Source organism: Penaeus chinensis, chromosome 33 (genome assembly GCF_019202785.1).
Source record: "Penaeus chinensis breed Huanghai No. 1 chromosome 33, ASM1920278v2, whole genome shotgun sequence".
Taxonomy (NCBI): Eukaryota; Metazoa; Arthropoda; class Malacostraca; order Decapoda; family Penaeidae; genus Penaeus; species Penaeus chinensis.
This window is the reverse complement of record NC_061851.1, coordinates 26101690-26116689: the sequence shown is the minus strand read 5'-3', so window position 1 is coordinate 26116689 and position 15000 is coordinate 26101690. Positions and strand designations below refer to the sequence as shown.

Sequence of the window (15000 nt, the reverse complement as noted above, 5' to 3'; positions counted from 1 at the left end):
AAGAGGAAGAGAAGGAGGAGGAGGAAGGAGGGTGGAAGAGAGAGGGAAAAGAGGGAGAAGAGAGAGGGATAAGAAGGAGAAGAGGAGGAGGAAGGAAGGGAGAAGAGAGAGCTATAAGAAGGAGAAGAGAGGGGGGAGAGGAGGGAAGGAAGGGAGAAGAGAGGGGGAGAGGAAGGAAGGAAGGGAGAAGAGAGAGGTAGAAGAAGGGGAGGAGGAGGAGGAAGGAGGGTGGAAGAGAGAGAGGAGAGGAAGAAGAGGAGGAGGAAGGTAGGAGGGTAGAGGAGAGAGAGACAAGAGAGAAAAGAGGAGGAGGAAGGAAGGAGGGGAGAAGAGAGAGAAATAAGAGGGGAGGAGGAGGATGAATGAGGGTAGAAAAGAGAGATAAGAGAGGGAGGAGGAGGAAGGAAAGAGGGGAGAAGAGAGAGGGAGGGAGAAGAGATGAAGGAGAGTAGAAAAGAGAGAGAAAAGAGTGGGAGGAGGAGGAGGAAGGAAATAGGGGAGAAGAGAGAGAGAGAAGAGAGAGAAGAGGGGAGGGAGAGGGGAAGGAGGGGGAAACGCACGGGAAAGCCTCATGGGAAGACCCAACCGCTGCCAAGGAAAGGGTATGTTGGAAGACCAGTGTTCGCCCGACCGCTGAGAAGCTGACACACGACCACACCTGCGAGGAACTTAGTCGCTGACGGAGGGTTGTGAGGAAAAGTTGTGAGGAAGAGTTGCAGTCGTAGGGGGGCGAGCTCTCCCACTCTCACTCTCTCTAGTTAAAACTCGGAGAGTGTAAGAAGTTTTATCTGAATTTGTGTGATACGATATATTCTTCGGCTCTTCGGTTAGCCACATTAGCTTCTCACGGTAAGATATATATATAACGTTAACTGTTTCTTTTTGTCTTTTCTCTTTACCTTTTTCCCTCTCTCTCTACTTTATAAAGTAAATTTAGACTTGTTTCCCCCCCTTCTCTCTCTCCTCTTATAAAGTGACCTCAAACTTTTTCCCATTCACCCTACTTTATAAAAGGATATCATTTTAATTGTTTCAATTGATTTGTGATACTGATCGAAATTTTTCAATAAGAATTTTGTGAATTATAATGATTTCTTTACAAGTTATTGATTGCTGTGAATGCTTCTTAAAATGATTTAGCAACAAGATACGTAAATACTCGTTTTCTTTTTATTATCCTTGTTGTTACGATAATTATTATCATTATTATTATCATTATTATTGTTATTATTAATATTATTATTATTATTATTATTATTATCATTTATTATTATTATTATTATTATCATTATTATTATTGTTATTGTTATTGTTATTATCATTATTATTATTATTATAATTATAATTATTATTATTATTATTATTATTATTATTATTATTATTATTATTATTATTATCATTATCACCATTATCGTTATAGTTATCATCATCATCATCATCATTATTATTATTATTATTATTATTGTTATTATTTCTATTGTTGTTGTTGTTGTTTTTATTATTACTATTACCACTTTCATTATTATCATAATTATTATTATTATTGTTATTATTATCATCATCATTATAATTGTTATCATCACCATTATTATTATTATTATCATTATCATTATTATTATTATTACAATTATTATTATTATTATTGTTATTATTATTGTTGTTGTTGTTATTATTATTATTATCATCATCATCATTATCATTATTATTGTTACTGTTATTGTCATGTTTTTTGTTATTGTTATTGTTATTATTATTATTATTATTATTATTATTATTATTATTGTCTTGTCATCATCATTATCGTTCCTTATCATGTTTTTTACAACTATAACGAGTTGCAAATAAAGAGAACTCTTAAAGATTCTCAAATTTCAATAATCGATTTAAAATTACTTTCCACATCATATTTATTTTTTGAAATGACAGCAACAACCCGAGTCAAGGTGAGAAATGCGACTGAAATTTAAATAAAAAATTATAAAATGATCGACTTGAAGCAAAACGAATTGAAAAGAAAAAAAAAAGAAAGTAGAAATCTGAAAATGGATAAAAGAAAAGTAAAAGTAAACGAAAAAGCGATAATTTATGTAGGTGGAAAAGAATAGGAAATTAATAAAAGGAGGAGATACAAGGAGATGTCACCAGGTTCAAGGACAGACTCGTAACCATAGCAACGCCAGTTCTATATGAATCCCTCTGTCTGACCTTTGTGTCTGTGCGTGTGTGTGTGGGGGGGGGGGGGGGAAGGTGTGTGTGTGTGTGTGTGTGCGTGTGTTTCTGGAAATGAGAGAGAGAGAGAGAGAGAGAGAGAGAGAGAGAGAGAGAGAGAGAGAGAGAGAGAGAGAGAGAGAGAGGAGAGAGAGAAAGAGAGAGAGAGAGAGAGAGAGAGAGAGAGGGGGGGGGGGGGGGAGGAGAGAGAGGGATGGAGAGAAAGAAAGAAAGAGAGAGAGAGAGAGAGAGAGAGAGAGAGAGAGAGAGAGAGAGAGAGAGAGAGAGAGAGAGAGAGAGTGGGGAGAGAGAGAGATGGAGAGGGAGGGGAGTTGGGAGAGGTGGTAGGGATAGCGAAAGTCATGGGAGAGGGGTAGGTAAGGGGAGAGAGAGGCAGGGAGAGGGGTTTGAGCAAAATGGTTATGTTTCAGTGATGGCAAGTTGGAGGACAAGGGGCAAGAGAGGAGGGTTATGGCAGGCGGGACCAGAATAACTTGGGTCTGTCATAGATCCTCTTCACCCCTTTCTCCCCCTCTAACATCTCTTTCACCTCAATGTGCCCTCTTCTACTCTCTGTCTTCTCTTCGCCTTCTATTTTATTTTACTTCCAATGCCAATCCACCATTTTACTACTTCTCCTTTCCATTTCCCACTTCTCTTGTCACTTCTGCTCGTTCTTCTCCTCTTTGTTTCCCTTTCCTTCGTCCTTTTCACTTCCCTCTTTTCGTACCGTCCGCCTTTTCCCCTTCCCTCCGTTGACTCATCTTTCCCCCCCCCCCCCCCCCCAACTTTTCACCTCACTTGTCACACTGGGATGGAGACAGATGCGTATATATAGATGCATGGGAAAGGACACACCATATGTGTCGATACATATATTTCTGTACCTATATGTGTATAGGTGTGTGTGTGTGTGCGTGTGTGTGTGCGCGTGAGCGTGCATGTGCGTGTTAGTGTTTGTGTGTTGTTGGTGTTTCTGTTTGCATGTGATCTTGAATTTCATTTGTCTATTCTATGTGTGAGGGTAAGGTTTTAAGTGTCAGTAAAAGGGGTCATGCAGACATGAAGGGAGCTTTCCTTTCATTAGGAATGATGCCCTTAATTACGCTACCTTCTGTACCGCAACGAGGTTAGTTCTGCATTTTGTAAGAGTGTTGTCAGTTCGACGACGCAATGTCAATTTAATGTACCTTATAAGTGATTTGAAAACGGTACATGTATACCTTTTTTTCCTTATAATGCTGTAAAATGATAGGTTTATATACACGGCAATGAGAAGTACATGTGGTATGGTACCATCTTTGTTTACAGTATCCACTTATTATTGAAGAGACGTTGAAAATCTGGCAAAAGAGTTTGCTTTAGTTTGACAGTGTTCCTCTTCTATTTGAAACGTATCAAAATTGGCATCACTCTTCAAGAGACTTGGACTTCCTGCCAGCATAACCAGGTGTTCAGATGTGACTGATGTCTTAGTTTAGCGCCATCCAGTTCGTGCTAACAGAATTTTCAGCGTCATCCTGGTATTTCTTATAACGCAATACAAATTAAGACTGTTAGACGAACATCAGGGAAAAAAAGTATAAGAAAAAGAAAGGAATTTTCGAATTTATACAATTGATTTTCCCAGACACTGCGTCACATGACCAACATGAGCAGAGAGAAAGCTATTTACATGGATAGTATAACAGCGGTAGTTGTAGTGGAGGTTCTCTAAAAGGTTAATAATAACAATAAAACAATAACAAATATAGCTGACAAAAATATCCTTATAACAATAGCAATACCAATTGAAAATAATAAAAGTAACAGGTTTCCAAAAATTCATTTCACACTGAAGAGAGTTTATAGCATTTACACTCGCACGGAATGTCGCTGACCCACTGACCCGTCGACAGATATCGAGCAAAAGAAAGAAAAGATCTGGCATACGACGCAATTAGGTTACTGAGTCTGGTTGCGGCTACGATGTATGTAGCACTAATGCGCATGTCTCACTCAAGGGGTTTGTTGCTGTTGAAGATTACAGAGTTGCCAGAAATAACAAAGGCCGAATCAGTTTTGCTTGAAAGTGCCTTTGAAAAAATATGGGATTCGAAAGTACATGTTCTCCTTATTGGAAAAAAAACGGAGTCGCCAGTACATGGCATGAGAAATAAAGGATAAAAATAAAAATGTAAAAAGACAGGTGTACACTCAAGGGACAAGTAATGTAGTTACTCGAACATTAAGGGAATCAGACGCACGGAAAGTTAAAAAAAAAAAAAAAACACTCTTGATCCCTGTGGACAAATCCCAACATAAATAAAAGCAATGAAAGATTAATGTTGCTTGGTTATTGTTTGCTAGAACGAAACGAATATAGGCCACGAATATACTTGATATAATAATGTACGAAAGCTATAACTTCATTTACAGTTATTCCACATAGTAAAACTGTATAGAGGGAAAAAATCATTAAAAAAAGGGGATCTAAGTAACCAAGCAGTGAGTGTGAGCGGTGCGCCATGGTGACGGCACTTTTTTATAGGCCGTGAGAGCTCCTCAGCCTCAAGGTCTGTGCCAAGAGACCATCACGTGTGTCAGTGTCTTCGGTGCTCTGTCAAGGGCGGTCTCATTTAAAAACCGAGATAAAGAAATTCAGATTGTTGCTATGCTTCTGAGATTATCCCTTTTCTTTGCTATACCTGTTAATTGGCCACTTATTCTTATCTAAAAATTCCCTTTCTCATTCTGTTTCACGTCTCATATTTAGACATAGATATACAAGATGTGTGTGTGTGTGTGTGTGTGTGTGTGTGTGTGTGTTTGTGTGTGTGTGTGTGCGTGCATGTGTGCTTGCGTGTGTGCTTGCGTGTGTGTGTGTGTGTGTGTGTGTGTGTATGTGTGTGTGTGTGTGCGTGTGTGCGTGCATGTGTGCGTGCGTGCGTGCGTGTGTGTGTGTGTGTGTGTGTGTGTGTGTGTGTCCATATATATTGTGTATGTAAATATACATGTACACACACAAACACAAAAATTCTGCCATTATAGAATCTTCTTTAAAAGTGATCCACAGCAGATCTAAACATACCTTAAAAACAAGAAGAAAGAAAAACAAATATATATATATATGAGTGGTGTCGTTCACAAGCCACCTACGTCATGGCCTTAAATAACACTGGGTCATCGATCAAAAAAATGTATAGGCAGAAACTCCGTCAGATTTTACTTTATGATCCATACTGTCACATGATATAACCTGACGTAGAGTGTTATGGGCAAATGAGTTGTTAGTATCTCAAAAGTTTTAACTTAAGCTTTTATTCTTCAGATTTTCACCGGGTAAAACATAGAATTACGGACAATACATTGGTACCGACAGGTGATGATGTGCGTTTTGTTTGAACCATTCTATTTTACCATGGCTCTTACCAGATTATTAATTTCGTTAATTATATTACCTTTTTGTTGCGTTTGATACAATTACTGTTATTGTTTTTAATATAATAACTGACTACACATGTCATCATTGTCAATTTTATTATATTTGTTCTTGTCATTGTTATAACCATTATCAATGTTTTTATTTGATCATAGTGTTATTATTGGTAATCAGAATAACTAATAAGGAAGAGGAATTTCTATCGTCTCAAACTTAGAAATAATATTTTACACATGAAAATGGACTGGTATCACTCCATTCAGAAGAAATATCTTATGGGGTCCATCCAGTTCACTTGTATTCATGTCAAAAACTGTCATATCTATGGTAAACTTTCACTTGTATATGATACTTGTCAGCGCTCATATGGAACTATCATTAGTTTCTCAATTAATTAGATGGCAACAAAGAAAAATCTCATAAAGCCGTCAGTAACTATAGTTTATCACAAATGTACTTAATGATTTAGTACGAGTGTATTGTTTCTAATGAAAAAAAAAAAAAGCAACTGGCAAATTACTGCTGTAGTGAAACATCTAATGTTTGTTTTCCGAAGTGTCCAATAGCTTGGGAAGGTTATTATAATGGGAAAATATATTCAATAAAACGACAACCAGGGAAATGTGAATCTTCATAGAGATGTGTCTTTATGGTTAGACTTGGATAACCCACCACTCCTTAAATCTATTTCTCTTTATTTACATCTAACTGTATCCTCTCATTTCAAATTTAATGTACACATCAATGATTCATTTTTTTGGAGTAGCTTAGCAAATTTGTTTCCCCACAAACTGTATTTCTACATAAAACTTAAGAATTATAATAAAATTTTCTTAATTGTATTTCTACATAAAACCTAAGTATTATAATAACATTTTCTTAAATCGTATTTGTTTTCATACTCAATACAGAAAAGGATATCGACCGATATATAAATATTCCCAATACTTACCTCCTGTTTAACTTAACCTCAGTCACAATGAAAAGTAAAACGATCATATCACTGAAAATACGAATAATGCACTGGACATTGCTTTAAAAATCGGAATAAAAAGGTCTCATTGTTTCCAGAAAAACACCTAACTTACGAAAACCTTAATATTTGGCAGTAACTTTTATAATGACTGTACATTATAATAATTAATTTATGTACCTCAGCTATGACAATTACAAAACGACCAAATTAACTTTTGCATATCAATAATGTAAGGAATAAACAATCACTATCATTTCCTAATCATTAACATATTCACATATGTGTATATGGTACGGCAGAGGAATTGTAAAATAAAACTTCTGAGATCTTGTTACTGTATCACACGACAAGCAACTACCATGAGGAAACCAGCTGATCACACTTCTGTTTTTCATTATATTTTTTTTAAAGTATTGACGGCAGGTTAGATCGAGTCTGTCCGACGATATCTCATGCCACTCACACACGCAGTGGATTCTTCATCATCCAGGGCGAGGGCTGTGGAGGGTGGGGGGCTGTATCACATGCATTTGACAATATACTGACTAATACTCTGTTCATCATTCATGCTCTCACCTACTACTTTTGGGTATTGGGGGATGGGGGAGGGGGGTTCCGTTCCGTGGCATAATTTATATTTATTCGGTAGTCGTGATCGGTCATGCGAAGGTATTCCGAATACTTACAATTTTTATATATAGCTCGACATAAAAGTAATGATTTTTTCATAGTTTTGTATGACAATGATCATGGTAATGTAAATATTTTGATAACGTTTAATTTTTTCACATCCACTAGTCTATTTTTATCTTTCTATTGCATATTTCTACTTACCTCTTATTTTGTATATGGTTAATACAGTTTGGCAATATTTTATTGACAGTTCCCACGATGATAGTGCCATTTATCGAAAACAACGGTGAGAGTTCGGTATAGAAAATATTTCTTATTCAACGTTATAAATAACAAACTTCTGTGCGTAAACTAGTAATTGTGTATTAAGTAGAAAAAGTTCGTAATATTTATAGTTGGATATCAATGACATAAAGATACTGATGATAAGTTGCAAGTTAAACTCCACGATATACTGTATTAGTGTTGCAAATTATGATGAACGACACAAATATTTAAATAGGACCCGACTGCGCACTGATCGTCGACACAGTCTTCTGTCCAAGATATATTAAAATGGATAGTTGTTTGATTGTTTTTCTATTACAATATGCATATTGTGGACAATTATCGTTGATACCTCCGCGCCTTATGATATTCAGGCAAAGGCCAACAGACATTCTACATAAATCAAATTTGATGGGTTTTGAAGATGCACACTGTTTACAGAGAAAAGATCATTTTCATAATAATAATTTATTTTTTTCAATATAATTATAATGCTAATAATGATAGTAATGATGCTAATTAAAAATGTAATAATCATAATCAGTAACATCATGATTATCAGTATCATAATCATAATTAATGCCATCATTATTATCAAAATCATCAAAAGGTCGCTTGCCGCATGTATACAAAAGAAAAAAAAATATGCTGCTCTGGTACGACTCTGTGCTCGATATATATTATTAAAAATAACCAGAGACTTACTTGTAAGGGTTAAAGATGTATATAAATACAGACACCAAGGAATACAAATATATATTTATAAATGAATATTTTACTACCTGATGTTAATATTTTTGTAATGTAAAGAAATTCAAACAATTAGTTATCACCTGTTTATCTGCGCTGCCCAAGAGGCTATTTAACTTACGTTCTATTGATTCTTATGAGTCAAAAAATATATGTCGTATCTTAATGAATAATTTTCACAAGCATTTCGCAAAAATAAAAAATAAAAAAAATAAAAATCTTAATACTTTCTCAGTAATCAACTTAAGGATAAGGTGTACGTCTGTGTGCAGAGATTAATGAGCTTAATTTCAGGCAAATCAGAATACATATTTTAGAGATGAAAATTATAACCTACAATCGGTACAATCCTATTTTAATAACGAACGCGTGAGTGGATATGGGTAAAAGTAACTGCGTATTTGCATAGCCTCACAGTCTACCAAATTGGGTAATGTAGATTGGTAAATTATCTTATCATTTTTATATGACGTTATGTTCTCAATGTGTAGCAAATCTGTTTAAAAAACATTAAAATCCCACTCATAATAATGGTAATGACAGTGCTAAGGGTAATGGTAATGCTAGTAATGATGAGCTTGTTAATAATGATGATGGTATCGGTAATAGTATGGTATGAGCTAGGGTAAAAGGATTGATAATGATATTAACAACAGTAATTATAATAATCATAATTACAAGGTAATAAGAGTATTCATTCAGATGTATTTCACAGGTTTATTTTATTGCACTTTACTGAAGTAGCATTGATTATTGTACTTATTATATTTAACTTATACTGACACGGACTTAAGTCAAAAGTATACTTAAAAAAATACTGATAATGATCGAAACCTGTACTACTCATAATGCCTTTTTAAATATGTCCTAATCCACAATTTTGAATTCCATGTAATTATAATTAATATTTTTTTTGATTGGTATCTATTTTCAGCTGCACATAGATCATACATTAAATTTGTCTGCTTAGTTTTAAAAACTACTTCATAATTGTTTTGAATTTAATGATTAGAGAGCATTAACTCTTCAAAAATTTAACTGTCATACAGCTAATTTGTGAACACCTAAAAATATATGTAACTTGACTGCGTACTTGCAAAAAAAAATTCTATTTTTGTTTTATATATATATATATTTATATATATATAATTATATATATATTTATATACATATATATATTTATATATATATATATCCATATATATATTTATATATGTATATATATATATAATATATATTTATAGATATACATTTATATATATATATATATGTATATATATATATATATATATATAATATATATATATATATTTATAGATATACATTTATATATACATATATATATATATATTTATATATGTATATTTATATAAATATAGGTATATTTATATATATATATATATATATATATATATATATATATATATATATATATATATATATATATATATATATTTGTATATATATTTATATATATACATCCATACACGGTATGGATGCTGCCATATGAAATTTTAATATCAATTGAAGCCTAATAGTTACTTCTTGACTGGTATTTGAGTACATTTTCAGCTAAGCAAATGATGTTAAATGTGAAGAAACATGAGATTATAATTCCTAACTTGTAAGCCTAGTTGTTGGAGTATTGATGGAAGATATGATATGTAAAGATAAAAAGATGAATGGTATAGATACTATCATAAATAAAAACCATAGTAAATGTGTTTAAACACAAAATTTAAAACAAAAAGCTTGTATGAGCGTCACCGTAGCGCTGCAGACCGTACCGTTTGAGCGTATTCTTTGTAGCGCTCAAAAGTATTCTGTATTTTCCAGCGGAACGCAAGGCAGTGCAATGTGTAAGAAATGTGTATGGAATCTCTATCCTTTACCCTTTACAGTTTAAATTAATTACTTTACAGTTTTAAAGATATATTTCATCTGTTTACCAATATGGCCACATCTTTCTACTCAGAATAAAAAGAAAACCCATACACACTAAATCCTTAACACTACGGGGGGCTGCTTTTAATTTTTAACGAAATTTCCACAGCTGTCCTGCATAACACAATAACCATATTTGCAACTAAACACTAAATGTTCATTCATGTCTTGTAAATTATCATTCTCATCATAAAAAGTGATATGTGATTTTTGGTTTAACATAATACAATGCTCCGCACATAAGTAATGTTTCACATATCAATCAAGAAAAACAAAACTAAGCACACTAGAATACATTTGAAGCGTCTTTCTCCAGTAAATGTCCTGATTACGGTAAACATTTCGTATATGCATAATGCAGTTATACGATATACGATACTGTTTATAGCACTAATGCATTGCGTAACAGAATGATAGTTTCTGATGTTTTTTAGACATGTTATTGCTGGCGATGTCAGTCACAATCAGGTATTCTTTCTTTGCTTTTGTTATCGTTTGAATGCCAGTATAAGAGAGAGGGATCACGGAATACAGTGGAAAAATTTTACACGCCAAGCGTATTAAGATTTATAATTAGATAGCATCATCATATATGAAGGGAAGAAAATCCCCCAAACCATCAAAATTGTTGGGGGCATTGCACCTTTCAGGTGTACTGTCTTCAAATCACTCAGATCATATTGCATCATCTGTTCAAGATGAGGGCACGAGGGACGCTTGTCTACGCGAGCAGCTATTCGCTCACATGAACAGGGAGTTCACCGAAAAAATCAACTCCCTAGGAAATGTGTTAATTGCAGACTCTACCATATGTACGTATCATCCAAACAATAAAAAAAATACTAAGGCAACTTCTGCCCTCTCGAAACACCAGATCATTTTCTCGTCTTAACGATGAGACGGAATTCCCCCAGCTTTGGGGGATAAATGTGACGAGGTATGGTGCATGAAAACAGTCTGTTTCTCCAGCCTTACTATCGACTTTAGCACCTGCTCCAGCGCCAGTTTCAGTGTCTGCTTCAGCCAGTTTCAGCACTTGCTACTTCGGCATCGACTTCAGCATCCCACACTCTCTCTTTCTCTCTCTATGTCTATCTGTCTATCTATTTCTGCTCTCTCTCTCTCTCTCTGTCTATTTCTGCTCTCTCTCTCTCTCTCTCTCTCTCTCTCTCTCTCTCTCTCTCTCTCTCTCTCTCATTCTCTCTCTCTCTCTCTCTCTCTCTTTCTCTCTCTCTCTCTCTCTCTCTCTCTCTCTCTCTCTCTCTCTCTCTCTCTCTCTCTCTCTCTCTCTCTCTCTCTTTCTCTCTCTCTCTATCTCTCTCTCTCTCTCTCTCTCTCTCTCTCTCTCTCTCTCTCTCTCCCCCTCTCTCTCTCTCTCTCTCTCTCTCTCTCTCTCTCTCTCTCTCTCTCTCTCTCTCTCTCTCTCTCTCTCTCTCTCTCTCTCTCTCTCTCTTCCTCTTCATCTCCCCAGCAGGTAATCCTTGTAAAGCCCCATTTCTTTGAATGTAAGTTTTATTGGCCTTTATTGGCCTTTGGCTACGTGATTGCCCCGCATCGCCTGTGCACCATCAGAAATTATGATTCTATTACATAATGCCATTTTGCTTTAAACAGTGTCACGTATATACTAACTATAATTTTTCGGTATCCTCATCATCTGTGTGACTTTCATCAGGTTCGTGTTGACTACACAAACACATATCATAAAATCGAAAAGCATCTATGCATTTTGTCCAACTGCACCGAATGAAGTGAACGAAATCGTAACCGCACGAACAATCTGTAAAATTATATCTATTTCGCGCATTATATCATATTTTTTTACACCTACGTATACATGGTATACCTATTGGTATACCAGTATTTAAAATATATAAATTTATGAATATAAAGAATATATATACATATATATATGTGTGTGTGTGTGTGTGTGTGTGTGTGTGTGTGTGTGTGTGTGTGTGTGTGTGTGTGTATGTATGTGTGTGTGAGTATGTTTGTGTATGTTTTAGGATGTACCTTTTCCTGTAATTTCTTTTGTAATACGTGACCGTGGTGTATTAACTATCTTTGCCCCCCCCCCCCCAGATGCCGGGAGAGAGTCACTCAGACGCGCCGGCGGCAGTCCCTCTACAGGTGGCCGTGCAGTCGTCAGCCCTTCCGGATTCCGCGAACGGCCACGCGGGAGGCGACTCGCCGAAGGCCCTCAGCTGCCTGGAGTGCAAGAAGGCGGCCACCATCGTGTGCGGCGGGTGCTGGCAAGCGGGCTACTGCGCACGCGACCACCAGCTCACGGGCTGGGTCAAGCACCGCCCGAAGTGCCGGCCCTGGCGCATCGCCCGCTCCAGCGTGCTCGGGCGCCACATGATCGCCACGAGGGACGTTGCTGCAGGGGAGCTGCTGCTTCAGGATCCGCCACTCCTCCTGGGACCGAAGAACATCACTGAGCCCGTGTGCCTTGGGTGCTACCGGCCGGTGGACGGGTCTTACGTGTGCAGGGGCTGCTCCTTCCCAATGTGCGGCTCCGACTGCGAAGCGTCGGAGGATCATCAGGTGGAGTGCAAGGCCGTCAAGGATTCAGGAGTGTCCGTGAAGGTCACCGTCTTCGGCGAAATCAACAGCATGTACGAATGCATCACGCCGCTGAGGATCCTGAGCCTGCGCGACTCGAACCCGATGGTGTGGAACAAATTGCTCTCACTTGAAAGCAACCTCGATAAGCGCGGCGGCACGGAGGTGGCAGCCATCACCCAGCAGACGGTGGTGGACATCATCCACGACAGGCTCAGGCTGGAGGAGGAGTTCGACGAAGAACTCATTCAGAAAGTCCTTGGCATTATCGACACGAATGCTTTTGAGATCCGACTGCCCGACTCGAGCATCCAGGGCATCTATGGCAATGCAGCCATCCTGGAGCACAACTGCGTGGCCAACACACACCGCACATTCGACGCCGACCTCAACCTGGTAGTGCGCGCCGCAGTGCCCATCAAACGCGGCCAGCATCTCACCTCCTGCTACACCGACCCTCTAACCACCTCCTTCACCAGACAGGACCATCTGCGCTCCTCCAAGTACTTCACATGCCAGTGCGACCGCTGCCTGGATCCGACCGAGCTCAAGACGTTCCTGTCTGCCCTCAAGTGCAGCGACTGCGCAGCGAAGCAGGCGGCGGAGAAGGCGACGGCTAAGAAAGAGAGCCAGCCCGTGGGAAGGGGCATCAGGGGAGCTAGAAGGGGAGGCGTCCTGAACAGGGTCAACCAGTTCCAGTCTGGGGGACGAGGCCAGGCGAGCGGCGGAGCAGAAGGCGCTGCCGGCGACGAAGGGCCAGGACCCTGGATCGTCGCTGAGGATCCCACCTCACCGTCGTCCAACTGGCGATGCCTCACCTGCGGCCACTCCAGCACCGATGACTACCCGAGCAAGATCACAGACGTCGTGGCCGAAGAGGCAGAGGAATTGGAGAGCTCCCCTACAGTAGCCACGTGCGAAGCCTTCTTGGAAAAGTGGGGCCATCTCTTCCATCCAGACCACGCCATCTTCCTCAACGTGAGTCGTGTCGGCCTTGGTGCTCTACAGTTCATATGATTTCGACAAATATTCCCCAGCAGTGTGAATTCCTTTCCAACACATAAGATTATACTCAGCAATTTTCAAGATTTAGCATTGCTCGTAACTCGAACCATTTAAATTCCTTATTTTCCGAAATCAAGGATATTTAGCATAGCTATCCGTAGTTACACCAATGGCTTTCACATACACCCTATTCTTTACAGATCAAATATGCTCTATTGCACTTGTACGGGTCAGAGGATGGTTACGAACTCGACAGCCTCTCGCCCATCGATCTCACGCGGAAGGAGGAACTGTGTCGTCAGGTTCTCAAGGTCGCTGATATCTTACTGCCAGGTGGGTGAAGATTTACTCGTGCGTGTAATGGCTTTCCTCATTCGAACTTTTGAAACTCTTTGTGACTGTCTCTGTTAATCAGTTTGTCTGTTTCTCTCACTGTCTGCCTGTATGATTCTCTCTCTAATCTATCTCATTCTCTCTCTCTCTCTCTCTCTCTCTCTCTCTCTCTCTCTCTCTCTCTCTCTCTCTCTCTCTCTCTCTCTCTCTCTCTCTCTCTCTTCCTCTCTCTCTCTCTCTCTCTTCCTCTCTCTCGTTCTCTTCCTCTCTCTCTCTCTTCTCTCTCTCTCTCTCTCTCTTCTCTCTCTCTCTCTCTCTCTCTCTCTCTCTCTCTCTCTCTCTCTCTCTCTCTCTCTCTCTCTCTCTCTCTCTCTCTCTCTCTCTCTCTCTCTCTCTCTCTTCCTCTCTCTCGTCCCCCCCCCCCCCTCTCTCTCTCTCTCTCTCTCTCTCTCTCTCTCTCTCTCTCTCTCTCTCTCTCTCTCTCTCTCTCTCTCTCTCTCTCTCTCTCTCTCTCTCTCTCTCTCTCTCTCTCTCAATCTCTCTCTCTATTTTCACTAATTTCCGGCGGATACTCCTCCGGTTTTCTTATTTATTCTCGTCATCCGCATTCCCCAATGCTTTTTCGACTTGCTTCAGTCTTGGCTTCTCTCCTTCTCCGTTTCCACGATCGCCTCTCTCCTATTCTTTATTCTGTTTTCCTTCGTTCCTCGGTTTTTACCATCTTCGACTCTTATTCGTCCTTCGTAAAATAATAGCCCTACTTTCCATTTCCTTCTTTCTGTTTATCCCCTTCCTCCCCCTCTTCCTCCTCTTCTTCCTCCTCTTCTTCCTCCTCTTCCTCCTCCTTCTACTCCTCCTCCTTCTACTCCTCCTCCTCCTCCTCCTCCTCCTCCTC

At 38.5% G+C, this 15000-nt stretch overlaps 1 protein-coding gene across 1 annotated transcript in view; it reads left to right on the top strand.

The window, feature by feature from the left end:
- The first annotated feature begins 614 nt into the window (after positions 1–614).
- LOC125043160 overlaps positions 615–15000 on the top strand; it is a 24580-nt gene continuing 10194 nt past the window's right edge. The window contains exons 1-3 of the mRNA XM_047639148.1: positions 615–849; positions 12285–13745; positions 13973–14105. Of these exons, the coding sequence (XP_047495104.1) occupies positions 12285–13745; positions 13973–14105 (1594 nt within the window). The 5' untranslated portion in view covers positions 615–849. The remainder of the gene's footprint in view (positions 850–12284; positions 13746–13972; positions 14106–15000) is intronic.